The sequence below is a fragment of the Pantherophis guttatus genome, chromosome 13 (assembly GCF_059756535.1).
Source record: "Pantherophis guttatus breed Tessera chromosome 13, ASM5975653v1, whole genome shotgun sequence".
In the NCBI taxonomy this organism is placed as follows: Eukaryota; Metazoa; Chordata; class Lepidosauria; order Squamata; family Colubridae; genus Pantherophis; species Pantherophis guttatus.
Genome location: NC_142075.1, coordinates 19912257 through 19939555, shown reverse-complemented (window position 1 = coordinate 19939555; position 27299 = coordinate 19912257). Strand labels below are relative to the sequence as shown.

At 46.9% G+C, this 27299-nt stretch overlaps 3 protein-coding genes across 25 annotated transcripts in view; 1 reads left to right on the top strand and 2 right to left on the bottom strand.

Moving 5' to 3' along the window:
• MYO9A (myosin IXA) overlaps positions 1 to 937 on the bottom strand; it is a 95060-nt gene extending 94123 nt beyond the window's left edge. For 10 of the 16 annotated variants that reach the window (XM_034432640.3, XM_034432646.3, XM_087878180.1 and 7 more), the window contains exon 1: positions 521 to 786. The gene's annotated coding sequence lies outside the window, so the exon portion shown is untranslated. Of the gene's footprint in view, positions 1 to 520 lie in introns of all 16 variants that reach the window. The other 6 variants (XM_034432643.3, XM_087878185.1, XM_087878186.1 and 3 more) reach the window with 2 other exon arrangements.
• SENP8 (SUMO peptidase family member, NEDD8 specific) lies at positions 851 to 6448 on the top strand. 4 transcript variants are annotated; one of them, XM_034432647.2, is made up of 2 exons: positions 851 to 1271; positions 4211 to 6448. In XM_034432647.2, exon 2 carries the CDS (start codon positions 4253 to 4255, stop codon positions 4886 to 4888), a length of 636 nt encoding a protein of 211 aa, XP_034288538.1. In that variant the 5' UTR covers positions 851 to 1271; positions 4211 to 4252; the 3' UTR covers positions 4889 to 6448. The 4 variants fall into 4 exon arrangements, with proteins under 4 accessions (XP_034288538.1, XP_034288539.1, XP_087734323.1 ...); XM_034432648.3 differs by lacking the exon at positions 851 to 1271 and adding an exon at positions 1885 to 2003; XM_087878197.1 differs by lacking the exon at positions 851 to 1271 and adding an exon at positions 2803 to 2880.
• Positions 6449 to 15179: 8731 nt separating this feature from the next.
• GRAMD2A (GRAM domain containing 2A) overlaps positions 15180 to 27299 on the bottom strand; it is a 32019-nt gene continuing 19899 nt past the window's right edge. For 4 of the 5 annotated variants that reach the window (XM_087878177.1, XM_060689431.2, XM_087878178.1 and 1 more), the window contains exons 2-12: positions 24563 to 24658; positions 23181 to 23241; positions 22290 to 22362; positions 21429 to 21532; positions 21081 to 21179; positions 20477 to 20548; positions 19760 to 19822; positions 18698 to 18854; positions 17622 to 17766; positions 17407 to 17514; positions 15180 to 16366 (exon numbers count right to left, since the gene is read on the bottom strand). In XM_087878177.1, the coding sequence (XP_087734303.1) occupies positions 16363 to 16366; positions 17407 to 17514; positions 17622 to 17766; positions 18698 to 18854; positions 19760 to 19822; positions 20477 to 20548; positions 21081 to 21179; positions 21429 to 21532; positions 22290 to 22362; positions 23181 to 23241; positions 24563 to 24648 (972 nt within the window). In that variant the 5' untranslated portion in view covers positions 24649 to 24658 and the 3' untranslated portion in view covers positions 15180 to 16362. Of the gene's footprint in view, positions 16367 to 17402; positions 17515 to 17621; positions 17767 to 18697; positions 18855 to 19759; positions 19823 to 20476; positions 20549 to 21080; positions 21180 to 21428; positions 21533 to 22289; positions 22363 to 23180; positions 23242 to 24562; positions 24659 to 27299 lie in introns of those variants that run through there. The other variant, XM_087878176.1, reaches the window with a different exon arrangement.

Here is a 27299-nt window from a genome sequence, read left to right as displayed (position 1 = left end):
GGCTCCGTGACCTTGCAAGGCAGGCAGGCAGGCAGAAGAAGGGGTGCAGGGAAGAAGTGGGGGGGGGTGGGCGGGGTGGAGAGGGAGGGGGGGTCTCTTCCAGTAGCGAAGGAGGAGGAGGGGGGGGAAGGGCTCCCCCAGGAGAGGAAGGATCCGGCAGGCTCGGAATCGGGAGCCGCCTCGAATGAATGAAGCCCCCCCTGCGGATGAGAGGAGCCGCCGGGTCCCCCCCCTTCCCTTATTGGTGTGTGAGGGAGGGGGTGTCGTTGGGGTATATTTATCCAGCCCCCCCCCTTTCTTCTTCTTCTTCTTCTTCCTCACCCGCGCGCATCCCTCCCGTCCGGATCTCGGCGGCCCCATTTCCTCCCTCGCCATCCCGGAGGAAAGAGGCGTCGCAGGTGCGGAAGGGTGGCGGAGAAGAGCGCCCGCTCGCCTGCCTGCCTGCTCGGGTCTTTTCGGGCGCCTCATCACCAGGGCTGAGGGGAAGCCGGCGGAGGGCCGGGCAGCGGGCGAGGCTCACCTGAGGGACCGCCGCATCGCTCGGCCGCGGGTCTCTCTCTTTTTTTTTTTCTCTCTCTCTCTTTTTTTCGTCCCTTGGCTTCGTGCCGGCGAGGGGCAGCACCGCCACCGCGACGGCCACCCGCCCTCCTCCCCGCTTCGGTGGGGAGGAAACGCCGCCTCGCCTCGCCTCACACAGCCGCCTCAGCCGCCGCCGCCGCCGCCTCTCGCTGCCTCGCGCGCGCACGCGCACGCGCACGCGCCACCGGCCGGGCCCCGCCCCTCCCTCTCTCTCTCTCTCTCTCTCTCTCTTTTTTTTTCTCCCCCGCCCCCTCCCACCCAGCCTGGAGCTGACGTGACGCGCGCGCTCGCGCAACCCAGCGACCGCGAGAGGCGGAGGTCTCCTCCGGCTGCTGCCGCCGCCGCCGCGCCCCGAGTCAAGCCCCGCCCACACCTCCTCCTCTTTTTTTTTCCCCCCCTCCTCCTCCCAGGGGGCGGAGCGAGGAGGAGGAGGAAACAGGCAGGCCCATCGGAAAGGCAGGAGCCGCGCGCGCTCACCGGTCCCCGCCCGCGATTCCCGTCGGGGCTTTACGCGAGTGGCGTAGCGCGGGATGTGCGGAGGAGGGGGGGCGGGGTGGTGGAAGCCAAAGGAGGAAAGCGGCGCCTTTTTTTGGGGGGGGGGATTTTGTTTTACGACGCTCGGCTCCGGCGACGTGCTTGGCGGCCGCCCCGGGCAACCAACCCCCGGCGAGGAGCGCGAGGCCCGGTGGCAGGTAAGGCGCCTCCTGAGGGTAGATTCCTCTGAGGGGGCAAATCGGGCGGCGGGCCCGGCTGGAATGAGCGGAAAGGCCGCCTGAGGTGGGGAACCCTGAGCGTGGCCGCGGCCCGGCCTGGATGGTTGAAATCCTGCCGCCTTTTCTCCGTGAGGGAAACCGTCCCTTTCCCGCCATTCATTCGCCCTCATCCCGTGTTAGAGGTAGTCCTCGATTTACGACCACAACAGCGAGCGCCCCCGTCGTTAAGCGAGACATTTGTTCAGTGAGGTGGTTTTTTTTTGCCCCATTTCTTGACCCAGTTGGTAAGTGAAAAACTCCAGCCTTCTCGATACAGGTAGTCCTCGACTTAAGGCCACAATGGAGCCCGAGGTTTCTGTTGTTAAGCGAGGCATTTGTTCAGTGAGTTTTTTGCCTCATAGGGCGCGACCTTTCTTGCCTCAGTTGTTCAGGGAATCACTGCGGTTGCTAAGTGAGGAGCCCGGTTGTTAAGTGAACAGTGGTCTAAAGAAGTATGAAGGCTATTGCTTAACGCATTGTAAGCCGCCCTGAGTCTCCGGAGAAGGGCGGTATATAAATCAAATTTAAAAAAAAAATAAAAATCTGACTTTGGGGGGAGGGGGGGAAGGTCGCAGAAAGGGATCGTGTGACACACACACACACACACACGCGCACCCAGATGGACACAGCAACCGTTGTAAGTGTGAAGCCAACCGTCTGAATTTCGATCAGGTAAGCTGTGAGGATGCTGCAAATGGTCGTAACGGTGAAAAAAAATCTCATTTTTCAGTGCCGCTGTAACTTGGGGACGGTCACTAAGCGAACTGCCGTAAGTTGAGGACTACCTAGGAAGCCAAGTAAAATAGGCCTAGATCACCTTGCCTGCAGGGAAATTCCGTAGGAGCTAATAGGCAATCGCAGCTTTTCTTATTCTACCTGGTGAGATGGCAGCACCTAGCTAACCTTGGCTGATCTTGGGAAAGCTTAAACAAGGTTCATCTCAGTTAATCCTTGGAGGAGACACCACTGGGAAATGTAGGCTAAAAAAGCAACTCGGAAAGCAGCGGTAGAAACTACTGTCATCTTTACCCTAAAAAAAAAAGCTACATGGATGTGGCCATGAGGTCATCGGAGGTTGTGCACAAGATTTTTCTTCTTACTCTACAATTTTCAAGGCTATTTTACTTTTTTTTTTTCTTTTCCTCTCCTACCACTGGAAAGTTACTTGGCCTAAAAAAAGGTTCCTGTATGCCTAGCCCTTCATAATTGCAGGTTCTATTTTTTTTTTCTTTGTATAGTATACTTAAAAGTGCTTTGTTGCTGCTTCCAAGAAAATGAGTTGGTATCTAAAAAAGATTTCCTTTAGATATAGAATTTATTTGGTGAGTCACTGCCGAGAGGTTTCAAGTAACAGCTAATGGATAGAATGAGCAATACTTGGCTATTGGGAAGAAAAGAAACGCAGACAGGAAATGAACAATTTCTTGCTGTGGGTCAATGCCGAAAACCACCATGTTGCTCTTACTGACAGTTGGAGGCTAAGCAAAGAGAAGGATGCAGCATCCATGGTGTAGCAATTAATCTGTGCAAGTCCGGATTGTTGACTCAGGTAATCATAGATGCTCCTGTTCCATTTTAGTATTCCTGTTTATGGTGATCAGCATTATGGGTCTTAAATCCACAAGAATGGGAAGCTCTGGATGCATTTTTTAAAAAAAGGCAAACACCAGTTCATTATAATAAGGGGTCTCCAAACTTGGCAACTTTTAAGACTTGTGGACTTCAACTCCCAGAATTCCTCAACCAGCAGGGTTGAAATCAGTGGTGGGTTGCTCCCGGTTCGGACTGGTTCGCAAGAACCGGTAGTAAAACTGGCGGGAGGCTCCGCCCACTGACCCGGATGTTATCATAGGTGATCTGCGCATGCGCAGAAGAGCACACACGCGTGGGCAGGCGTGATGCGAACCGGTAATAAAGATAAGTAGAACCCACCCCTTGTTGAAATCCACAAACCTTAAAGTTGCCAACTTTTGAGACCTGCATTACAGAAGATCTACTATATAGATCACTCATGTATATCACTCTTAATGCTCATTATTTTCAAAAGGCAATTGTTTAGTTATTGCCTTTGAAGATCTTAACGATTACTAATACATACAAGTCATCAGTGAATTTCCTTTGTCTTTTAATTGTATGCAGGAAAACTTCCCATTCCTTCCTAATGAGTAAATAAATCAGCACATGCAGCGTCTTTCCTGTTGTAATGAATGGGTGTTCTCCAGTTTTCTCTGAGTCATGCCCAGGGGACAGCGCTCACTGTCAGTTGTCCGCTTTCAACATACAGAAGTATTTACAAAAGCAGAACATCAAATAACTTGAAGGCTGCAGTCAGTTTTTTAATTCCTTGAGAAAGTTTTAGTGGCCCCGACCTTTAGATAAACAAGAATACGATCAGGCTGGAAAATAAGCAGTTTTGTCCCTGAATTCAAGCGGGGGACTAAAGGAAGAGTCAATTTGTTTTCCTTGAGGTCGAAAAATATTTTAAAATCCAGTCAACATCTAATCAATTGCCATGCTCCAGGGGTGGTATTCACTTACCTTTGCTACCGTTTCACAAATGTGAGCGCGCTCGCTCGCTATGCTCACACGCGCCTCCTGCACACATGCGCAGAGCCTCCTGTGCATGCGCAGAGGGTCAAAAACGGGGTGTGATTACGTCCAGGTGGGTGGGCGGAGCCTCCTGCCACCAGCGCCACCGGATTGCGCAATCCGGATAGAATCAACTGAATTTCACCACTGCCATTCTCCCATTTGGCAAATCAAACGTTAGTATGTTCTCTAGTTTTCACATTTAACCTTTTTCATTCAGTAGCTCAGATGCAGGAGCACTTCACACTTCTCATGTGTAAAATGTCTTTTTTCATCTCTGTTCCTTTTAGGCTTTGGGCTTTCTCCAGCAGCCGTAGCCCTGCTTGCACAGAATGGACCCTGTTGTCCTGAGTTACATGGACAGTTTGCTGAGACAATCGGACGTTTCTTTACTAGATCCTCCCTGCTGGCTTAACGACCACATCATTGGGTTTGCCTTTGAGTATTTTGCCAACGGCCAGTTCCGAGACTTCTCTGACCAGGCCTGCTTCGTGGGCCCGGAAGTGGCTCAGTTCATCAAATGCACCACCAACCAGGAGGAACTGGCTGTGTTCCTCGAGCCTCTCGACCTGCTGCACAAGAAAATTGTGTTCCTGGCTATCAATGACAATTCCAACCAGGCAGCCGGTGGCACCCACTGGAGCTTGCTAGTGTATTTCCAAGACAAGGACAGCTTTGCTCACTATGACTCCCACAGCAGGTGTAACTCAGCGCATGCCAGACAGGTTGCCAGGAATTTGCAGTCCTTTCTTGGCAAGAGGGGCAAAGCTGCCTTTGTGGAAGAGAAGGCTCCAGCGCAGCAGAACAGCTACGACTGTGGGATGTATGTGATCTGCAACACGGAGGCCCTGTGCCAAGAATTCTTCCAAGGGCCACAGGAACCAGTGCTTCAGCTCTTGACTCCTTCGTACATCACAGGAAAGAGAGAAGAATGGAAAAAACTCATTGCTAGGCTCTCCAAGAAGTGACTTGTGACTTTCCAGCGATTGGTCTCTTTTTAAGAAAAAAAAATCTCGTTTTCTGTGCCTGAGAGGAGCACTAGTGCACAAGATTTCTTTTTCCCTACAGAAAGAATGTACTTATCTTTGCACTTCTTCTGCACTGTTGTTATTCTGCAGGGCTAAGCCCTGGGAAATGGCGACGCCATCTTCCCTACAGTTTGGAGCAGCTGCCGCTTAGCCTAACCTCTGTATCCTCCCAAATCCCCGTGACGCTCAAGTTCTTTGTACGCCTGTGTGTGTGTGTGAGTGAGTGATCCAGTTTCAGTGATGTCAGTGGCAGAGACACGGCCTCTGTGCAATTACAGCAGCTTTCAGTGTCTCTTTCGGAAGCATCTGTGAATGTCTGGGAATGGAGATCAGATTTTTATACGGCTGCAAAATTACTGTTATCGCTTGTATCCAAAGCTTCAGTCTTCAGGCTGGGAAGTAGAGGTCCCTTATTCCTGCTTTTCTGAAAAGGAAGTGGGATAAAGCTATTTATTGTGTGAAGTGTTTTGCCTGCCTCCAGTAACTATACGCTTTTCTGTAGTATGAGGAAGCCAAATTATTGTACAGTACAGCTGCCTTGAAGGCAGGAGTCGGCTCCTCTTTATTTCTAGCTCCATCTCCGCCTCCTGTTTATTTACACAGTAAGGATTTTTTAAAAGGTGCTGTACTTCTGAATGAATGGTATGATGAAACTATTAGAGGGAAAGGAATTTTCCCTTCAGTATCTAGACCAGGGCCCGGGGGAGATCAGAAACTGAAATTTCTGCGTATCACTTTGAGCACTTTGACCTAGAGAGTGCCTTAATAGTGCACTGAATCTATTTCCCTAAATTATATTCCGCTGGAGTGAAGTCCAGTAAGGCTTAGTTTTGTTAGCTAAGATTGCATCCTCTTGATTTCTGAATATATACCAGTACTTGTATGGCAGGAGGACTTGAGTGTTTTGTGCAATGAAAAGGTGACGTTGACTCACATTCCTTGAGAACTGCAGATGCAGACAACTGGCTGGCGCGCCAGAGGTTCTGCTGCAGAGATTCAGCAACACATTAGGAGAAAAGTTGTAATAGCCACCGAAGCACAGGATTAGCGCTCACCCATTTCTCAAGTCTTTTTTAATTGCTGAATATGTGGGATTTGGAGTGAAGGTAGAATCATGACTGAGATTCCTCCATGGTTGTGCGATATAAATTTGCTTCCTTCTGCTGAACATTTGGCTGGGCTGAAAAAAATAACCTCTCGTTTGGTAACATGCCAAGTCAGGTGGTATAGCCTTAAAGCCTATATTACCTGCGTCCGCCCCCCCCAATTAAATCTTGTTTTATTGATTCTTGATGGATGCTGCCTCAGCAACAATCCTTTTTTAAACATTGCACAAGGAGCATCTTCAACAGGATTTAAGTATAACAAGTTCCGTTGTTTTACCCTATGTTGAAACTGTTGAGCAGAAGCACTTGGTAATTTCTCTTATTTGCATAATCGCATTATGTTTGGGAAAAACCTTTGGTCAAAAATTAAAAAGAAAACTTCTCTGAAAAGCTATGCTCGGTGGCAGTAGTCTCGTTTTGTTTCCATACAATTCTTGAATTGTGGAATCCACACCCAGCTGGAAGAGCCACTTAGTTCTGGAGATATTTTCTGAAAGATGAGGAAGCTTCTGCAGACCCCGATGAGCTGTTAAGAGTGCAGTAATAGCTCATTAAAATCAAGGATGCCTTCAGAGGCTTTTTTGAGGCAGCTCCTTCATTCAGTCATGGAATTCTAGGACAGCATCATCCACGGCTGCTTCTCTCTTGCCCCCCCAAAGGGAAGTCTTTAATAGCTCCCTAGGAACTCTTTGGTAGCAATCTACTGTTAAAACTCAGGTCCTTCCATTTGGGTATTTTTAGCAGCAACCTTCACCTTAAAGGCAACTCGCCATAATTACTAGATTGTCAACTTCCTGACGGTGCAGCAGCATGAAAATTCAAGTGTTATGCCATGGTGATTGGGGGTGGGTTGGAGGATCTTGGCACTCCTACGTCTGTAAACAGAATTCAGAACAAAAGAGTGGGATTAAGGAAAGTAACTGAGGCCCTATGTGGATTCTTTTATTTCAGTTTCTGCACCAACTATTGAGTGCCTTCCCATCCACCGAGGATAGGAATAGCAGAGAAACACTAGAAATGACCAATGAAATCAATTTGGATCATTGTTGCATGGCTGGAAGTGTTTTTGGCTCTCAGCTGGGTTGAGGGAAATGTACTCCTCTAAATGTCTGTGGGGATTGTCAATCGTCCAGGTGATGGTTGTCCCAAAAGTGCTTTTCCAAAAGGCACTGAAGAAGCTTCTCGAAGGAGACACAAAATGTCTTCAAGGAAAAACAAAAAAGTCCAGTTGGTATTCTTCTAAATGACCTTTTGCACCATTGCATCAAAAGGAGTCTCCAACATTTCTGGGCCTATTTATCTAGAACAGCAATCCCCCCCCCCCCACCTTTTGGGCATCGGGGCCAGTTCCATGGAGATAAGTTTTTCCACAGATCAGAGGGTGTGATTTTCATGTGCTACCTGCCTCCCACGGGACTTCATTTGTTTGCAAGGCCCAGTTTCTGGCATGTTGCAACCCCGGTGCCAGTTGAGGATCGGGGATCCCTGATCTAGAAATCATATAATTCTAAGCAAGAAGCTCCCTGCCAATTGTCCCGAGTGCAGTTGTGGTCTTATTGCTTGAAAGGCTTAGTACGGGAGTCCAAATGCAGCAGCTTCCTTTAGGTGCAGAGAAAAGCAAACAACTTTGGATGCCAAGGGCGTCACCAGGTAGAGAAAGACAAACACTCTAAGATGCCATTCAAGAGATTCTAAGACTTTCCACCCGTTTCCCCCCTTTACATTGATTTTCCCAAATGACCAACTGTTCTCCCCGTCTCAGCAGGTGGAGCAATAGGGATTCTCCCCCCCAAACATATGAAGGCCTGTAGCCTTTATGGGACAGAAGAGACCAAGAGGCTGCAAGTTGTATTTGAAGGCGAGACAAACTCGGAGGAGCCACAGAAAGGGTAGGTTAGCCATAGCACTTAGATTTATATACCGCTTTACAGTGCTTTACAGCCCTCTCTAAGTGGTTTACAGAATCAGCTTCTTGCCCCCAACAATCTGGGTCCACATTTTACTGACCTCGGAAGGGTGAAAGCTGAGTCAACCTTGAGCCGGTCAGGATCGAACTGGCTGTGGGCAGAGTCAGCCTGCAATGCTGCATTGTGACCACTGCACCACCAGGGCTCTTGTGTGCAAAACTGAACCAGGCAAGCAACGACTGCAGCACCCCTTAATCTCCCACATTGCACACACACACACACAAAGCTATTTACCTTAAAAAAAGATAAAAGTTACTGCGTGATCCCAGTCCTCCCATTATCATTGCTGTGTGTGTCTGTCATTCATTACTAGATTACCTATGGCTTCTGGAAGTCAGCGTCCAAATGCAACAGGGAGGATGACGAAGAGTGGGAAGACTGTTAATGGGTTAAGCAGTTTGGCTTACCTTGGGTCAATCCCTCTCTCAGCGCAGCCCACCTGATAAGAGTTATTGTCATGGGGAAAATAGGAGTATTAGGTTTGTCACCTTGAGTTATCTGTAAAGAAGGAGGGATAAAATAACCCCTTTGCAAATAAGCTTCAGTGGGAAAAGGGAATGATAGCAGATTCAGCTGTAATTGTCGCCTGGAATGAATCACCTTGCTAGTCAAGAACTTTACGGGGTGTTTTCTTAAGACAAAGCAAACACTCCTCAGAAGGATTATGAAAACCTGAAGGAAAAACGGGCAGCCCATCTGCAGTAACGCAGGAGTGGCAATTAGCAGTCCCAGTATAGAAATATGGTCCCAGTTCCCTGCACCACCATCAGAACCGGAAGCAAGACTTGCCTTAGGGATCTAGAACGCACAATCTTAAAAGGAACGAGTTACATAACAAGAACTTAGATTGTCTCTGTATGCTGATGCCTTTTGTTCCACCACTTTGAATATTTTAAGATTCAGCCTGGGGTGGACTTGGCTAAGGAGCTCAGTGGATGTCTCCTAGCTTTGGAGTTGTATGCAAAGTCCACAGGCAAAACCTCTACTAACACGAGGGGCACGGCATCCCTTCGATCAGTGGCTGAGAATTCCCTTCATCCGTTCTATATTCTAAAAACAAAACAAGTTAAGCTGTGTACTATAAAATCAGGTTGCAACGTTACGGTTTTTTCCACAAATATTTTCCGAGATTTGGGGAGCCCAAATCCATTGGGACAATCCAGTTTCTGAAGCTTTTCCAATCTCACATCTGTACAGATAGCTATACGGATATCCTTCTGGTGGATACGTCTGGTGGATCCGAAGAGATTTTTTTTCATCCAGGAAGCTGCAAAATTGCCTTCATAACCTTTAGCCTGCTCCATTTTTTTTCTGAATGAATAGGTAAACGCCGATATGTAAACATTTTAATCCTTGTATTGCACTTCGATAGCCTGGAATGTGCAAAGCATACTTGCATTGCAAGAAAAGCCAGTTGGAAGCCAAACACCTACTCGGGGAAGGGTGCAACTTTAGAATCTCAAAATTTTTACCTTGAGAATTAAGAAAAGGAAACAGAGGGGACTCTTTAACGTTTTGGCAACATTTCAAATACGTATATTTTATCCCGTTTGTCCTTCAGAAAGATTGGAAGATTGCACACGACCTCGCATTCATTTCTGGAACTGGCTCTAACGAACTTCATAACTAAAAAGAAAGTTGAAATCCAGACGTCGCATAGTCCTGGGTCAGCCTTTTTGTTCTACAAATACATTAGATTACTGTTGATTTTGTCTGAGTCTGCAGAGCAAAGGAAATATATCCATACAGGAAACAATCTGCAGGAAGACTAACAGAATGAAACAAATAAACAAACAAAAATAGCTGGTTTGTGATTTCGCTTATTTCTAGGCACTTGAAGCTCCCGTACCAACCATATTCTGGAATGGGTGATCTGAACTGTACAGCATCCTAATCACAATCCCAGCTGCTTACAGGGAGAGTAAAATCCCTGTTTTAAAATGATGGGGTCCCTGACAGCTGCTCTTGTCAAATACTTCAGGCTGCAGAAGAAATAAAGCTTGTTTAATTTCAATTGCAAGGATGCTAGCAAAGGACTCTGGGGCCCTCTGGTGTGCACAAGTGGGAACTGCACCTTTTTAATTCCCAAGGCTAGACAAAAACTCTCCATTCCTTTCACGTATTCTGTACTAATTTTTAGACTACTAATTCCCCATCCTACCCTTCTTTTAAGAGAACCTGATAGGGTGGCAAGTGAAGGCAGAAGAAGAAAAAAATAGATTATTTTAAGGAATAATGGAAAAGTGTTCTAATCAGAAAAGGTCCAAAAAACCTGAATCATGCTTGAAGCATGAGTCATGCCTTATTTTAAAACAATTAAGTGCCATATGCCACTTAATTGAGGGCTAGATAAGGGGACAGTCCCTAGAGAGCTTGACTGATGGCAAACAAAAAAAAAAAAGGATCTGCTTAATGATTTTGGAGGAAGCTAGGATGGGAAGCAGAAAACCTCAGAAAAAGGCAGCAAGAGAATGTCGAGAATTAGTTTCCCAAATCCACCTGATTAAGCCATGCTGGCTGAGGAATTCTGGGAGTTGAAATCCACAGGTCTTAAAAGTTGCCAAGGTTGGACACCCCTGACCTAAGACAAAGAGGATTATGGGTAGTATCGACCTTCTACACTGCTTTTAGTACATGACACACTCTTAATTTCTTTCTGAACTGAAATACCATGAAAAGACCTTCCCAGTTCTGAGCTCCATGGCTGCATGTATTAGCCCCGTGCCAAATGCAGCCGTGTGTGCAGAGAGTGCTCTTAACCCATCATCCAGGGCAACAGATGTCCCCTAATCAGTCTGTCAGAAATTGTGGGGCTGTTCGGTCAAGAGGCGAACCAGGGAAATCTCCAGTCGTTTAGCCAATGGGATAGCAAGAAGAAGGAAAAAAAGCTATTAACGCTGGCTCACAAGTCCTCCAGCAAAAGCTAAGCCGATTAAATCTCCCTTAACAGGACAGGGAACATCAGAATGGCGCATTTCCAATTTGCAATCATGTGCCAGATAAGGACAGAGAAGAAATAACATTTGCTCCACAGTTTTTAAAACAAGTCGATGCAATTGACACGTCGTTCTTGGGGGGGGGGCAAATGCGCAGATCAGAATCGAAGCTGCCCTTCCCAAATGTTGGGAGTGCGGCTGTCAGCGATAACATGCAGAAAGGAGAAAACTGCAGAGGAAAGCTAGGTATGGAAATAAGCACTGCAGAGACACCCCCCCCCAAACACACCCTTCAACCCTCCCAAGGTATTTTTAGAACATGAAAGGTTCCGCTGGCGTTAAGATGCTCTGCAAAGCTCCGAGTTATTCTTGGAAACGGTGCCGGAGAAACGGTGTTCTGCATCAAATGAGCTACCATTTAAAAAAAAAGAGAGAGAGAGAGAGAGAGATTATCTTTTTCATGTTTTAATCTGCCTATCAGGGCAGAAGTTCTAGCAGGCATGAAAGAAGAGGCCTGAAAATTATTCACAGCGACTGATATCTGCCTGCCCACCCCCCCGCCCCCCAGGTCCCACAAGCGAAACCCCGATGCTGGTATTTTAAAAAAAAAAAAAAGAGAAAGGTTTGCATTTTTGCCATTTTGAGTCTGCACCAAACGGCCATTGGCAGCTGAGAAACTCGGACGTATGACCTAAATGGACATGTTGGGGAAGCATCGGTATAGATTATGCAATTGGCATAAAGCTGAGAGCTCAAGGGAGGGATTAGCAAACGCACGGGTACAAAAAAGCTTAACGGGTTTTCTCAATTCCAGCTCTTTTGAAAGAAAAAAGAAAAAGGATGCGTCCCTCCACCATCATCTAGCCCGATCCGGTAGCGATGGAGGTGGGTGGTTCGGAGAACCAGTAGCAAAAATCCCTGGCCCATGCCCAGCTCCATGTCCAGCTGAGCCGCACGATCATCAGAGGCTTTTAAAAAAAAAATTTAAAGCATTTTTTCTACAACCTCTTCGGCTGAAAAAATGCTTTCAAAAGTAAAAAAAAAAAAAAAGCCTCTGATGATCGGTGGCTCAGCTGGGATCGTCAGAGGCTTTTAAAAGCATTTTTTTCTGCAACCTCTTTGGCCAAAGAGGTTGTAGGGGAAAAAATGCCTTTAAAAGCTTCTGGCGATCCCAGCTGAATTGCCTGATCGCCAGAGGCTTTTAAAAGCATTTTTTTTCTGCAACCTCTTCAGCCGAAGAGGTGGTAGAAAAAATGTTTTTAAAAGAAAAAAAAAAGCCTCTGCCGATCAGGCAAGTCAGCTGGGATCGCCAGAAGCTTTTAAAAGCATTTTTTTCCATACAGTCCATTCGGCCGAAGAGGTTGTAGAAAAAAATGTTTTTAAAAGTTAAAAAAAAAAAAAAAAAAAAGGAAAAAAGTTGGCCACGCCCACCCAGTCACATTACCCACCACCACCACCAAGCCACGCCCACAGAACCAGTAGTAACAAATTTTACATTTCATCACTGGATGATACTTTAACTTTAATTTAAACTTAAATATGGTTCATACGATGGTTTTTCACATTTTAGATCGTTTTTTTGAGGGAAATCGGGAAGTACTCGTTAGTATCAACAATTTAACCATAGCGGGGGTGGGGTGGGGGGAGGGAATCGGATTTTCATACTGACTGGGGTTGCTGTTATCAAATTTATCTCAGGTATCAGATTTTTAAAAGGTTTGCTTCCGGCTTTATGCTTTCGGTAGCCATCGCCAAACCGATGGCCTTCCAGCCAAAACAGGAAGCCATTTCCCTTGCTGCCATAATCAGCCTAGGTCTCATAGAGGACAAAGCCCCCTTCCCCCCAAAATGTTCTGAAGCGATTATCCTGAATATTTTTTTTTTTTGAGAAGAAATAAAAACGACATTCGCATTAAGAACAATACTGTGCCTTTATAACGTGCCTTTTGACTGCATTCAAAGTGCCTCCAGGAGTTATTTTCGATAGGGATAGACAACGTGTTGTTAAAAGAGCGAAAGGCAATCCATAAAGCTTCGAGAGCAAACTGGGTTTTGAGCTCCTACGACGACCTGCTAAATCTTGAGTTTCGAGCACAAACATGCAAAAATGACGGGGGGGGGGGGGAATGCAGCGAAGGGACAACCTATACCAGTGATGGTGAACCTATGGCACGCGTGCCACAGGTGGCACGTGGAGCCCTATCAGTGGGCACACGAGCATTGCCCTAGCTCAGCTCTGGTGCACATGTGCGTGCCGGCCAGCTGATTTTTGGGCCTTCCAGGCCCACTGGAAGTCGGCAAACGGGCCATTTCTGGCCTCCAGGGAGATAGGGAAGGCTGTTTTCGCCCTCCCCAGGCTCCAAGAAAGCCCCTGGAGCCTGGGGAGGGTGAAAAACGGGCCTACTGTGCCATCACATGCCAAAAGCGGGGGGAGCGCAGGGGTTTCGTGCGCGCTTGCAGGGGGTGGGTGAGCACACTGAATTATGGGTGTGGGCATGCATGGGTGCGGACACCCCGACTCCCCCCACTTTTGGCACACGACGGCAAAAAGGTTAGCCATCACTGTCCTATACTTTCTTTCCCCATCCGGTTGCACAAATACCTTCCAACCAATAGGCTCAGCAAAGCTTTTCTTGTCGTCACCTAGGGTGAGCGTTGACAGCCTTACATGATGGGTCTTTGCCGTGCCTGCTGGCCGTAGCTTTTTTTTTTTTTTTGGTCTTGCAAACCCCCCTCACTGGCCAATGAAAAAAGGGTCCTTGTCTTAGCAGCGCTTCTCCCAAAATAACAGACCGATAAAATCAGGGTTACACTTTCCCAGCCAACAAGGGGGGAGGTTGAAAGCAAATTGCCTAAACACCTGAGACCTTATTGCTAAGAGAAGAAACCGACCAGCTGTCCGGCAGCCTGGCGGTCCCTGGGAAAGAGAAGAGGAAGAAGAAGAAGAAGAAGCCGTAACGGGCCGCTTCTGTCCAGGGATGCTGATGAAATGGCTTTCGGCCCCCCTGTTCATTCGGAAGCCCCCTGGTAGACACCGCAGAGCCTTTCCACCAATGCCCCACTTTTTCGACCTTTTGTTCGGACCCAACTAGCTGCCAACAGGAGTGTCATTTGCTTCCGATCAATAACGCCCAAAGGTCCTCGTGCAGAATCGTGGGACAAACTGGGAGGATCACAGAGGGATGCCAGGAGACCATCTAGCTGTTGGCACCAAGAGCCGTCCATTCATCTTCAACCCCACCCTCCCTCTCCATACAAGACGCTCCCTTGAAGAATCCAGCCGTCCCTCCCAAAGTGACTTTGGTCTCCTGCTCCAACCCCACCGTTTATTTCCAGCAGATCCTTTTCCTGATGGAACTTCTACCTTGGTCGAATTCCCCACTTGGCCACCAAGAGGTCTTCCAGGGCCCGACAGCTAAGTTTTCTCACCCTGTTGCTGGGTTGCAGCTAACCGGCCATTGTAGAGATAAGGAAGATGACTCTAATGGAGATAGGCATCTATCCCTCCATCCTTCCCTCCACTCACTCATCCCCTCACCCATCCATTCATCCCTCCATCCTTTCAACTCACCCATCCGTTCACCCATCTATTCATCCCTCCATCCTCCCCTCCCCTCACCCATCCATTCATCCCTCCATCCTTTCAACTCACCCATCCGTTCACCCATCTATTCATCCCTCCATCGTTTCCTCCACTCACCCATCCGTTCACCTATCCATTCATCCCTCCATCCTTCTCTCCACTCACCCATCCCTTCATCCCTCCATCCTTTCTTCAACTCACCCATCCGTTCACCCATCCATTCATCCCTCCATCCTTCCCTCCCCTCACCCATCCCCTCACCGATCCATCCTTCCCTCCTCACCTATCCAACCCATCCGTTCACCCATCCCTTCATCCCTCCATCCCCTCACCCATCCATTCACTCATCCCCTCACCCATCCATTCATTCCTCCATCCTTCCCTCCACTCACCTATCCAACTCATCCGTTCACCCATCCCTTCATCCCTCCATCCTCCCATCCCCTCACCCATCCATTCATTCCTCCATCCTTCCCTCCACTCACCTATCCAACTCATCCGTTCACCCATCCCTTCATCCCTCCATCCTCCCATCCCCTCACCCATCCATTCATTCCTCCATCCTTCCCTCCACTCACCTATCCAACTCATCCGTTCACCCATCCATATATATATATATATAACATCTGGAAGTGACTCAGTTGGACACCTCCCTAGTGCACTGAACTATAAAAAGGGGGAGGGGATACAATCCGTATAGCCAATCTCAAAGTAACTGTAATCATCCTGTAGAGTTGATTTCACAATCTGGTCTACTTGGTGGGGTGGTCTCCCCTCCCATCAAAGCCAAGCTACAGCTTCTATTTTAAGGAGGCAAACCAAAAAGGAAGGGCATTTTGGGCTGCAACTCAATCACCGAGACGCTTCTTCTACGTTTCCTTTTCCCGAAAGACCCTAATGTAGCTGCCTACTCAACAGCTCAGCATATGTTCAGTTGGCCGCAGTCCATAAGAACCTTGGGCTTGCCTGGCAGCCGAGAGGCACCCCATCTCACCCACTCAAGTGTCACTTTGGCTCTCTGGAAATTTTGCAGGGGTGCAAATCACTGCAGCAGCATTGTTAGTGCAAGAAAGCCGGTCCTTCTCCTAAGGAGAACTCGGAATACTGGGATGTGAAAGGGCAAGGACGGGACAGCTCCACCCCCCTACTCATCCTTAGTAAAATATCATTTACTAGTCATCTTCGTTGACTGGTTGTGTTTTCATTGCAGGAGTAATAACTATCCGGCCACTCGCCTTCCACGGGAAAAGAGGCCCTGAGTGCTGGCAACGGGCACACCCAGGAGGAACCCTCTCCGGAGGAGAATCCGGCCATGTCTACCTGGCATTTCAAATAGCCCCTTGGAGAGAGAGTGTCCCGAGAGCCATGAAGTTCACGGGTAAGAGCAGCCGAGTCCTTCTAAGTGCTGCTGTTCCAAAGTGCAAGGAAGGACCTTGGAGAAGTCCTCTAAGTGCAGTCTCCAATGCTGCTGGCACTGTTGAGAGTAAGTTCCATAACTTCGTCATCGCTGAGGAGGTCACCTCTGAAATTGTGGCTGGAACTGCCACTCTTGGACCAGACTAGCTAGGACCTTTTCGGTCATGGCCGTAAGCATCCCCAGCAGCCTGGTAGATGTTCTAGCAGAGTCAACGCAACATGTTAAGACTCCAACGGGGTTCTTGGAGGTGAGGAAGCACCTAAGGTGTTCCTCACTGCTTTGGTCCAACAAGAATGGAAAAAGAACCAGAGTCCCACTTGCCCCGTCTTCATAGCAGCCACGTTACCTACTTGGACCCGAGTTTAAGGTGAAGTTTCATCTTCTCCAATCTTCCTTGTGCTACAATCATCTGTCGAAAGAAAGAAGTCCAAGCTGCTTACACAGAAAACAACGAGAACTTCTTCACTGTAAAGTCATCTACATGCATCCTTTGGGACAGAATTTCATGTGTGCAGGCATCACGATGGGTGCTAGTCGAGCCTGTCCTTTGTACCTCAGTAACTGTCCGGTTTGGCACAGTAACCAAACAGGACAGACGCAGACTTCAACGGATAGTTAGAACTGCAGATGGGCCTCAAAATATTGGGCAAACTTTTGGCTTTCAGCAATGAGGGAAGACAATAAAGCAGTGTGCAGACTGCAAGTTACTCACTCCTGTTTTACACAAGTGGAAAGACATAATCTTTTCTGGGAAACAGAATAACAGGATAGGAAGGGACCTTGGAGATCCTCTAGCTAGACCAACCCCCTGCTCAAGCAGGAAACTGCTTGAACAGTTGTAACTCGAGAACTACCTGTATTAAGGGCACGGGGCAGGAAGGACCCCCTCGCAGGCTGTCTCACTGGGTCTGATGGAAGATTTCTTTTCATTCTTGAGGAATTGAATAGAATAACAGAGTTGGAAGGGACCTGGGAGGTCTTCTAGTCCAACCCCCTGCTTAGGCAGGAAACCCTACACCACTTCAGACAAATGGTTGTCCAACATCTTCTTAAAAACTTCCAGTGTTGGAGCATTCACAACTTCTGGAGGCAAGTTGTTCCACTGGTTAATTGTTCTAACTAGCCAAGAAGTTTCTCCTTAGTTCTAGGTTGCTTCTCTCCTTGATAAGTTTCCATCCGTTGCTTCTTTAGTTTGATTTTTTTTTCCAGTTTGAAACTTCTAGTTTTATTTTTTTTTTTTAAACCTGGTTTATTTTCACTGGTTTCCCCCAAACTGGCAATCTATCACATTAATACGGCACTTTTAGCCTCACAAAGAATTAAAAGTGCAATGCATGTTTGGTAGTCCACCTTTTGGAGATAAAATTGGATATAAATCTTTGTTTTTCCTTTCCTTTTTTTGGGGGGGGGGGATATTCAGATATTCTGAAACCTCAGAATATCTCTTACCTTTGAGATACTCGGGAAAGGTAATCCTGGTTCAAGGAGGAGAGTTGCTCCTCCAGCCGGAAGATTCGGAAGGCCAGGTACAATGAGGACAACACCAAAAGGCAGATTCTGTGGATCAAGACCCCCCCACCCCCAGAGAGCCCCACTTTAGATCTGAGCCAAGAGGGAAATGGAAAACCACAGAAAAAATGGGAAAATTCATCCCTTCGACTTACAACACTATGAAGATTTTCAGCAGCTGATAATCAGCTGGTCTCAGTTCTGCTTTGTAGCTTTGGTCCACTACTAACTCCTCTTCCTCCTCCTCCTCCTCCTCTTCTTCTTCTTCCTCCTCTTCCTCCTCAGAGTTTACGGTGCTTTCTGGAACAGAAGCACATAGGGAGAAATTCAGATCACACAGAACCCCAACTGGGAGGTTGGAGACTCCAGAAATGATGATGTTCATCGAAGGGTTTGTAGAAAGAGCTCTGTTCTGACCTAGGCTTCCTTAGAAAAGTAGACAGCACAATCTTAGTCCCCGGCAAACCTCTTTTATTCATACGGCTGTGAATTATTGTCATTCCCAGTCCGAAAGGCTTCTCAAACAGTCTTTCAGGGGAATGTTTATAAACACCCACCTTATCTCCCTTGGAATGCTGCCAGAGAACTAATTGCCACACACAGGGCAAGGCCAAACTTGGCACAGAGTCAAACAGAGCTTTTCCAGAGCTTTTACCAACCAGATGAACTAACTGCTTCCTGCAAAAGCTGAAGTCCCTTTTGCTTCTCTTTTATGTCTTATGGGAGGGGCCAATCATCTCCAAGCCTTACTCCCAAGTCGACCCTGTTTTCTTAATTGTTTCTGTCTCCTGGCAGCTCTGTGCCTGCGCACACTGGGAACAATCTGCCTCGCTGATGTCAGACTCCAGAGACTCCAGAGGCAGCAAAGAACTACCAAATGGCCTTGGCCCCCTCTCTGCCTCTGATGCAGAGCCCTCGTCAGAGGCTTCCCCAGACTCCAGGACGTTCCTCCCCAACCTCCTCACTGTCCGATGTTCCTCCATGTTCCTCCCCAACCTCCTCACTGTCTGAAACTGCTGCCAGCTCTGCTGGCCGCTGACGGGTCACAACAAGCTCAGTCGCAATTCTGAACTTGTAATTTCACCGATTGCAACCAAACTAAAGCTGCAAGCTATGGTTTCAGTCGCACGTCAACCCCTCCTGATGACCTTGGGAGCACTGCACACCCTCTGGGCCGGTCCAGGAAGATGCCGTCCCTCCATCCCAGAAGGTCCTTCAGAGTTCCCCGCACCTGATACCAGGGGCTCCTCCGAGTTGCAGGAGGTCTCTTTAGCACTGAGGCTGCTGATCGAAGTTCGGTGGATACACTGGAAGCCAGCATCTGGGAGGGCGAGCGAAAGTGACGCCGTGGACCTCCTCCTCCAATTCACCTCTGGGACGATGACCGCCTGTTGGGAAAGCATGTCCATGGTTGATAAAAGCAAGTGGCAATTGCCTGAATTTTTACTGATTTTTTTTTTTTAGTGAAACATCAAAGTTAGTGACCCGGAAGGAGATCAGCGAAGTATTTCTGATTCTCGTCTCAAAGATGCTTTTCAAAAAGGAAACTGTACTTTCTCATTTTTTTTTTCCTTTGAAAATGTTTCACTCCTCACCCAGTTATAGAATTGAAGAAGCTTATTAGCAGTAAGACTTAAGACTTATATACCGGTTCACAGGGCTTTACAGCCCTCTCTAAGCAGTTTACAAAGTCAGCCTGTTGGCCCCAAACAATCTGGGTCCTCATTTGACTGACCTCGGAAGGATGGAAGGCTGAGTCAACCTTGAGCCGGTCAGGATCGAACTTCCTAGCTATGGACAAAGTTAGTCTGCAATAGTGCATTCTAACCACTGGGAAGGAAGGAAGGAAGGAAGGAAGGAAGGAAGGAAGGAAGGAAGGAAGGAAGGAAGGAAGGAAGGAAGGAAGGAAGGAAGGAAGGAAGGAAGGAAGGAAATAGCAATAGCATTTAGACTTATATACTGCTTCACAGTGCTTTCTAGCCCTCTCTAAGCAGTTTACAGAGTCAGCATAATTGCCCCCAACAATCTGGGTCCTGATTTGACTGACCTCGGAAGGATAGAAGGCTGAGTCAACCTTGAGCCGGTCAGGATCAAACTCCCTCTGTGGGCAGAGTTAGCCTGCAAAGTTGCATTCTAACCGCTGTGCCACCATTCTCTTGGATGAGAAGGGTGAAAGTGACTGGGTGACTGACTGAACAGAGGTTTTCACACAGAGGTTTCCTCCGGGCCTTTGGGTGACCAAACGCTGTTGTGAAGGAACTCTGCAGTTTAATCTTTCAGAAATCAATCTTACCAAGGCTACCGCATCTGGCTCTTCGGTGAATTCTTTCAAACTCAGACTTTTTTTGCTGGAGACCTGTAGAGAAAGTAAACACCAAAAGTGACCCTCAAAACGACGCTATAGAGCACTGCACACTAGAACAACTAGACACAAGAACAGTTTTTTCCCAAACGCCATCCCTCTGCTAAACAAATAATTCCCACAACACTGTCAAACTATTCACTAAGTCGGCATTACTATTAATCTTCTCATTGTTCCCACCACCCATCTCCTCCCACTTATGACTGTATGATTGTAATGTTGCTGTATCCTTATGATTTATATTGATATTGATAGTTTCCAGCTTGGGAATCGAATGGAATGGAATGGAATGGAACAGAATAGAATGATAATTAGAATAGAATAGAATTCTTTATTGGCCAAGTGTGTTTGGACACACAAGGAATTTGTCTTGGTGCATATGCTCTCGGACCCTTGTTCTTTAGTTGTTCCCTTCGTCTGGCAACTCTGCACATGCGCACACTGGGAACAGGCTCCAGCTGTTCATCTGCCTCACTGATGTCTGACTCCGAAGGCAGCAGATAACTGGCATATGTCCCTGGCCCCCTCTCTGCCTCCGACGCAGAGCCCTCATCAGAGCCTTCCCCAGACTCCAGGACTGGCCCATTTTCCTCCCCAACCTCCCCACTGCTGCCAGCTCTGCCGGCTGCTGGCGGGCCACAACAATACCTGCAAGTGGGTGCAGACACGCCGCAAGACATCGTAGACGCTGTCTCTGGAAATGAGGGACACAAAGATGTACTGCAAATAAAAGAGAACACGAGATGTGTAAGAAGTAGGGAAAGTCCAGGCCATGTCAGGCTCCAAACCAAGAAAGACGCAGGGTGGATCTTCCAGGCTGAGCTCTTTTACAACCTGTGGACTTCAACTCCCAGAATTCCTGAGACAGCTGGGCCACAATTGCCCACCCCTGCCCTATACCATTTCAGACAAACGATTGTCCAATCTTTTCTTAAAAGAGTGGGGTGGGAATGGGGATTTTGCAATATCCTTCCCCTGGAGTGGGGTGGGAATGGAGATTTTGCAGTATCCTTCCCTGGTCACGCCCACCAAGTCACACCACGCCCACGGAACCGGTAGTAAATAAATTTGGATTTCACCACTGCCCACAAAAATCTGGATCCTCATTTTCACGACCTTGGAAGGATGGAAGGCTGAGTCAACCTCGAGCCGGAATTAAACTGCCGAACTGCTGGCAGCCGGCAGTCAGCAGTAGCAGCCTTGCAGTACTGCACTCTAACCACTGCTCAATGTAATAGCCAGCGATTCTTACTTTTCTGCTGGCGTTGGTGGTGATGGCGAGTCCGTTTGGCAACAACCGGGCTGTTTTGTGCTTTTTGATTAGTTGGACAGAGACCACGGGGATAACAACCTGAAATGAAAAAAAGAAGCTGTAGAATGTCAAGTTGCAAAATTTATTTTAGCATCTAAACCAGAAGTCTTCAAAACTTGGCAGCTTTAAGACTTGTGGACTTCAACTCCGGAATTCTGCAGCCAGCATAGGAATACGCAGGAGCCTTCTCCAGGTTCGACGAGTACACAGAGTCAAAGCCAACAGGCCAGAGAAGAAGCCCAAACTGTCCCACCTTTGTGGCCTCCCCTTTCCCCTGTGCAGGCTCACCTTGATATCCTTCCCAAAAAGGTTTGCGTAGAAACAGAGCCAGTTTGGAGAAATGTAGAGGCGGCCTTGGATAAGGATGTCTCGCTGGAGAGCACAGGAGCAGACTGGAAATAAAACAGACGGAGGCTGCAGTGCCAGGAATGCTTTTAACCTCAAAAGTGGTCATCAGTTAAAGGAGGGGATGGACGGATGTCAAAGGCAGCGCTGGGAGATTGACGACCGCCTCGTAAATGAAAAGGTAAAGCAGACCAGGGGATGGAATTTTAATCCCAGTTGCCAAATTTTTTGGAGTATAAGACGCTCCGGACTATAAGACGCACCTACCTTTTTTGGTGAGGAAAACAAGAAAAAGAAATCTGCCTCCCAGCAATTTTGCCTCCTTGCAGCAAACAGCAAAGAGCCTGCTTTACTTTCATTTTCGTTTTCAGCATAGCTTGATTAGCACAAGAAAAAAAAAAATCTGTTCCCAGCAATTTTCCTCCTTGCAGCAAGCAGCAGAGGCCGGCTGAACAAAACAAAACAGCTGAGAACAAAACAGCTGAGAGTCGGGAGGCCGATCCAATCAATTTGTGCTAATTACGCTGTGCTGAAGCTGAAACGAGCTGTTTCTTCTTGCTGTTTGCTGCAAGGAGGTAAACTGCTGGGAGGCAGAGGCTAAAGGGTGGGGCCCAGTGGGTGGGCGGGGCTACATTCGGTATATAAGACGCACCTAAATTTTCACCTCCTTTTGGGGGGGGGAAAGGTGCATCTTATACTACAAAAAATACAGTAGTTAGTTTCCTTTTGAAACTTTCCAGCACCTTTGGAAGAAACAATGCTGGGGAACGATCAGGACAGAGACCTGGGGTTTTTTCTCTTTACCTTTCACCACGCTCTCTTCAGTGGGGATATCCTTGAATAACTTGTGATACTGAGAATTATATTTATTGGGAGCCTAGAGAGAAAACAGATCCAAGTGTCAAGAACATGCCAAAGACTGACCAAAAAGCAAGTCTGGAGTGTTTTAGCAGTTGTTTCACTTCCTTTTTCAAAAAAAAATTTAAGAAGAACAGACCACATTGAAACCACATCATAAAAAAAAAAGAGAGAGACAAGACACTCTTGGCCTTAATTGTTCCTTTTAACCATTGCTGAATCAAGCAAACCAGGAGTGGCCGAGTTCACGCAACACACAAAACCTTCAAAACTGTGATTAGGAAAATATTAGAATGTGCAGAAATGAATAGGCTAATACTTGCAATTAAAGAGAAGGAACAAACTGAATATTATATTGTATGGGAACTATTTTACTGATGGCTAGAGGAATAAATATGAAAGTTAGAAATAAAAGCAGATTAGTGAAATATAGAAAATATATTAATAGAATTAAATAAGTTAAGAATGAGTATTGTTAAAGTATTAGATATGCTATGTATATCAGTATTAAGAGTAGATGAATACTGAATATGGCTGTAAATTTTAATTGGTATTGCACAAGACATTTGTACCCAGACGACAAACTATTTAATGGAAGATGGATTGTTTGTATTAAAATAAAATAAAAAATGTATATATATATATATATTTAAAAAAAAAAACTTCTTGAACTTGGCAGCTTTAAGATGGCTGGACTTCAACTCCCAGAATTCCCCAGCCAGCAGAAGCTGAACCCATGCATATTGACGTCCTCCTCATCTATTCCAACATAGCTATCAAGGAAAGTGGCCAAGTGGTCCATCAAAATTATGACCGTTCTCTCTCTGCCTGGCTTACCGTGACTTCTTGGGGACATTTCTTGAGTTCTTCATTCTTTACAGCATTGTTCAGATTCAAACTGCAATAGAGATGGGGAGAAATATCACTGTTGAACGTCTTTGTGTCCGTATAATCACTGTTCATCAAGGAGTCTCATGCAGATACCCATAAACAGAAAATTTTGGGGGAAAAGGATTCATTCATGATGCTAGCTCCCAGATGGAGAAAGGGGGATGTTTGCTGAATTCTGTCCTTCCAAAGAAGGGGAAAGATTCAGGGGTGGGCTTCAAAAATTTTAGTAAGGGGTCCTCTGCCAGGTTGCTGGGTAGGCGTGGCTATGGTAGGCGTGGCCTAGTCGGCCTCCTGCACCACGGCGGGGTGGGTGGGTTTGCCCTCCCCGGGCTCCAGAGGCTTTTCTCGACCTCCAGGAGGGCGAAAACAGCCTCCCCAGGCTCTGGAGGCTGGAAATGGGCCTGTTTCCGGCCTTCCCGAACTTCCGGTAGGCCCGTTTTTCACTTTCCCGAGCCTCCGCATGTGCCCTGCACTTACCTGCATCCAAAACGGGCTGCGTGGGGACTCCTGGGAGGGGCAGGGGAGGGCCAGCCAGGAGTTGAATTTGGGGGTTCTCCGAACTACACAGAATCTTAGCTAGAGGTTCTCCCGAACCCCCGTGAACCAGGGATGAAATGCTCCCGGTTTGGACTGGATCGCCTGATCCGGTAGCGATGGAGGCTGGTGGTTCAGAGAACCCTGACCCCCCCCCCATGCCCAGCTGAGCCACACAATCATCAGAGGCTTTTTTTTTTTTTTAACTTTTAAAAGCATTTTTCTACAACCTCTTCGGCCGAAAAAATGTTTTTAAAAGTAAAAAAAAAAAAAAAGCCTCTGATGATCGCGCGGCTCAGCTGGGATCGTCAAAGGGATCGTCAGCTGATGATCCCAGCTGAGTTGCCTGATCGGCAGAGGGTTTTTTTTCTTTTAAATGCCTCTGACGATCCAAGCTGAAGTCCAGTTGCCTCTTGAGAAAAGCACCTTTGGGACAACTGTGACCTGAATGACTGAGAATCTCCATCGACATCAATGAGGGAATCTGGATTTGTTTTAACGGCTCTGCGTTACAGTTAAGAACTGCAGTGATTCCTTTAACAACCATGGTAACAAGGGTGCCACAACTTATTTAATAGCCGCCTTCCTTAGCAGCAGACATTCTGGTTCCAATTGTGGTCATAAGTGGAGGTCTACCTGGATTCAGGAGTACATCTTTCAACCTGCATCTTGTACCAAGATGACCGAGCGTGCAACCTGCCAGGAAAAGCAACGGATGGATGTTCCTGAGAGAAAAGCTGGCCTTGTTCCAGGTGCTTGGCCTTCCTGCCAAGTGTGAGTGAGGCCATTCTCACCTGCCATTCGGAGAATCCAAGTTCTTTTCCTTGTGCCAGGATTCCAGCTTGTCCAGGCTGTGCATCAGCCCTGATTTCTCATGCATTGGTTTGGAACTGCAGACAAATGGAAAAGGGAGAGAGAGAGAGAGAGAGAGAGAGAGAGAGAGAGAGAGAGAGAGAGAGAGAGAGAGAGAGAACACATGTCAGAAGGAAGGGGGGTTTGAGCAGTCTCACTCAAGTACTAACAGAATAGTGGAGTTGGAAGGGACCTTGGAGGTCTTCTAGTCCAACATGTCAGAGTTTCTTGCAAAAATCAAATCCAGAAGGACACACAGATAACTGATTCAGCTGGATTCATTCGCTTCTTTATATACATAATAACAGATGAAGTATTTACAATACCAATAGTTGATTCTTTCAGGCAGAACACAAGGCAGGAGAGAACAGTTAGTTTCATTTCAGCAGAGCAGACAGCATGCAGACTGCTTAGTTTCAATTTCTATTTCAATTCTTACGGGACCGCCTTCTGCCACCAATAGCCTCCCACCGGCCGGTTCGCTCCCACAGAGAGGGCCTCCTCAGGGTGCCGTCGGCCAGACAATGCCGGCTGGCGACCCCCAGGAGGAGAGCCTTCTCTGTGGTGGCACCTACCCTATGGAACAATCTACCCCCAGAGATACGAGTGATCTCCGACCTCCGGACTTTTCGTCGGGCCCTAAAAACTTATTTTTTTCAGTTAGCCGGTCTGTCTTGATTTTAGGGTTAGTTTTAAAATTTTAATATTGATTTTAAATTGACAAGTTTTAAATTACAGGCCAAATTTATAAATTATTTTAATCTTTATTTTTAACTGTGATGTTATGTATAGATGTTTTTATTTTGGCTGTTCACCGCCCTGAGTCCGAAAGGAGAAGGGCGGTATAGAAATTTGAATAATAAATAAATAAATAAATAAATAAATTCTCTACACAGACTCAGAAGCTGCAGACTAAGACATGCCCTGGCTCCAGTCTGTCTCAGTTCCCAATTGGCTGACTTAGTTGCTATGCCTATTCATTGGCTGACCTTGTTACCATGTCTCTGCCAATTCATGAATAATTTGACAGAACACCCAGCTCAGGCAGGAAACCCTATATCAGGGATGTCAAACTCAAGGTCCGGGGGCTGGATCCGGCCCGGAGGGGTAGTTAGATCACAGCCAAAAACGGAGCTCAGGAGCCCATTTTCATTGACAGAGGGCTTGGGCCACCACAGGCACCCCCGACACGAGTGACGTCGAGCTGTCCATGCCCACCCTGTGCACACCCACTCCGGCCACCCGAAGTCAAACACAACTCCGATGCGGCCCTCAATGAAATCGAGTTTGACACCCCTGCCCTATATCATTTCAGACAAACAACTATTGAATCTCTTCCTAAAACCCTCCAGATTATAGAATAAAATGCAAAAACACAAAAAGGAAATAGGAGGACAGAGTGGGGAGGAGAAGGGAAAGAAAAGTGAGGAGGGAGAAGAGAGAAGGAAAAAAAAAGGGTTGACTTCCGTCTCCCTCTGTTGTAGTAGAATAAAACATTTAACACCGAATCTCAACTTTTTACTTTTCCATAATGGGTATAAATACACCCAATGGGTGTAAATAGCCTCTTTATCTGAATCCCATGGAAATTTCAAGCCACAGACCACTGCATAAGAACTGAAATAATCTGATTACTGTTTTTAAAGGTAAAGGTTCCCTTCGCACATACGTGTTAGTCGTTCCAGACTCTAGGGGGCGGTGCTCATCTCCGTTTCAAAGCCGAAGAGCCAACGCTGTCCGAAGACGTCTCCGTGGTCATGTGCCCGGCATGACTAAACGCCAAAGGCGCCCGGAACGCTGTTCCCTTCCCACCAAAGGTGGTCCCTATTTTTCTACTTGCATTTTTTACCTGCTTTCAAACTGCTAGGTTGGCAGAAGCTGGGACAAGTCACGGGAGCTCATCCCATTATGCGGCGCTAGGGATTCGAACCACTGAATTGCCGACCGTCCACTGACAAGCTCAACGTCTTAGCCCCTGAGCCACCGCATCCCTTACTGATTACTGTTTACATCACTGCTATTTATATATAAATCATGTACTGATGCATCAATTGTGTAGGTGCGATTTATATGTTTATGTATCTATATATGCACACAAAACCATCATAAATGCAAGGTGTATCTGTCTTAAGGTGTAATGCGTCTTATTTGCTTTGTCTTAGAAGGAAGAATGAATTTACCATCTGCAATTGTGTAGTGAACAACAAACTTAAAGTGCATTTAGCATTGTGCGAAGGCAACCATTGCTAAATGTTCCGGTTTAGGATTATGGGGTAAACTCAGGCAGGTTTTAGCAAGTCCTGGACAGTTTGAAGGACTGGGTTATAAACTATTAATTCCTGAATAATAAGAGGTACCCCTTTGTAGGGATTTATACATAAAAGGAAGCATAGTCTGCCCTTTTTATAATATAATTATTATATTTATATGTTGCTTGTTGCTTGTATCCTTACGATTTATATTAATATTGTTTCCTGATTGCTTATTTGTACCGTATGACTATCATTAAGTGTTGTACCTTATGATTCTTGACTAATGTATCTTGTCTTTTTATGTACCCTGAGAGCATATGCACCAAAGACAAATTCCTTGTGTGTCCAATCACACTTGGCCAATAAAAAATTCTATTCTATTCTATTCTAAATCTTGTTATTGTTTCAGAATAATGATGTTTATATG

What these genes read in the sequence shown, in the direction of transcription:
- SENP8 (XM_034432647.2), top strand. Translation starts at nt 4,253, where the DNA reads ATGGACCCTGTTGTCCTGAGTTACATGGACAGTTTGCTGAGACAATCG.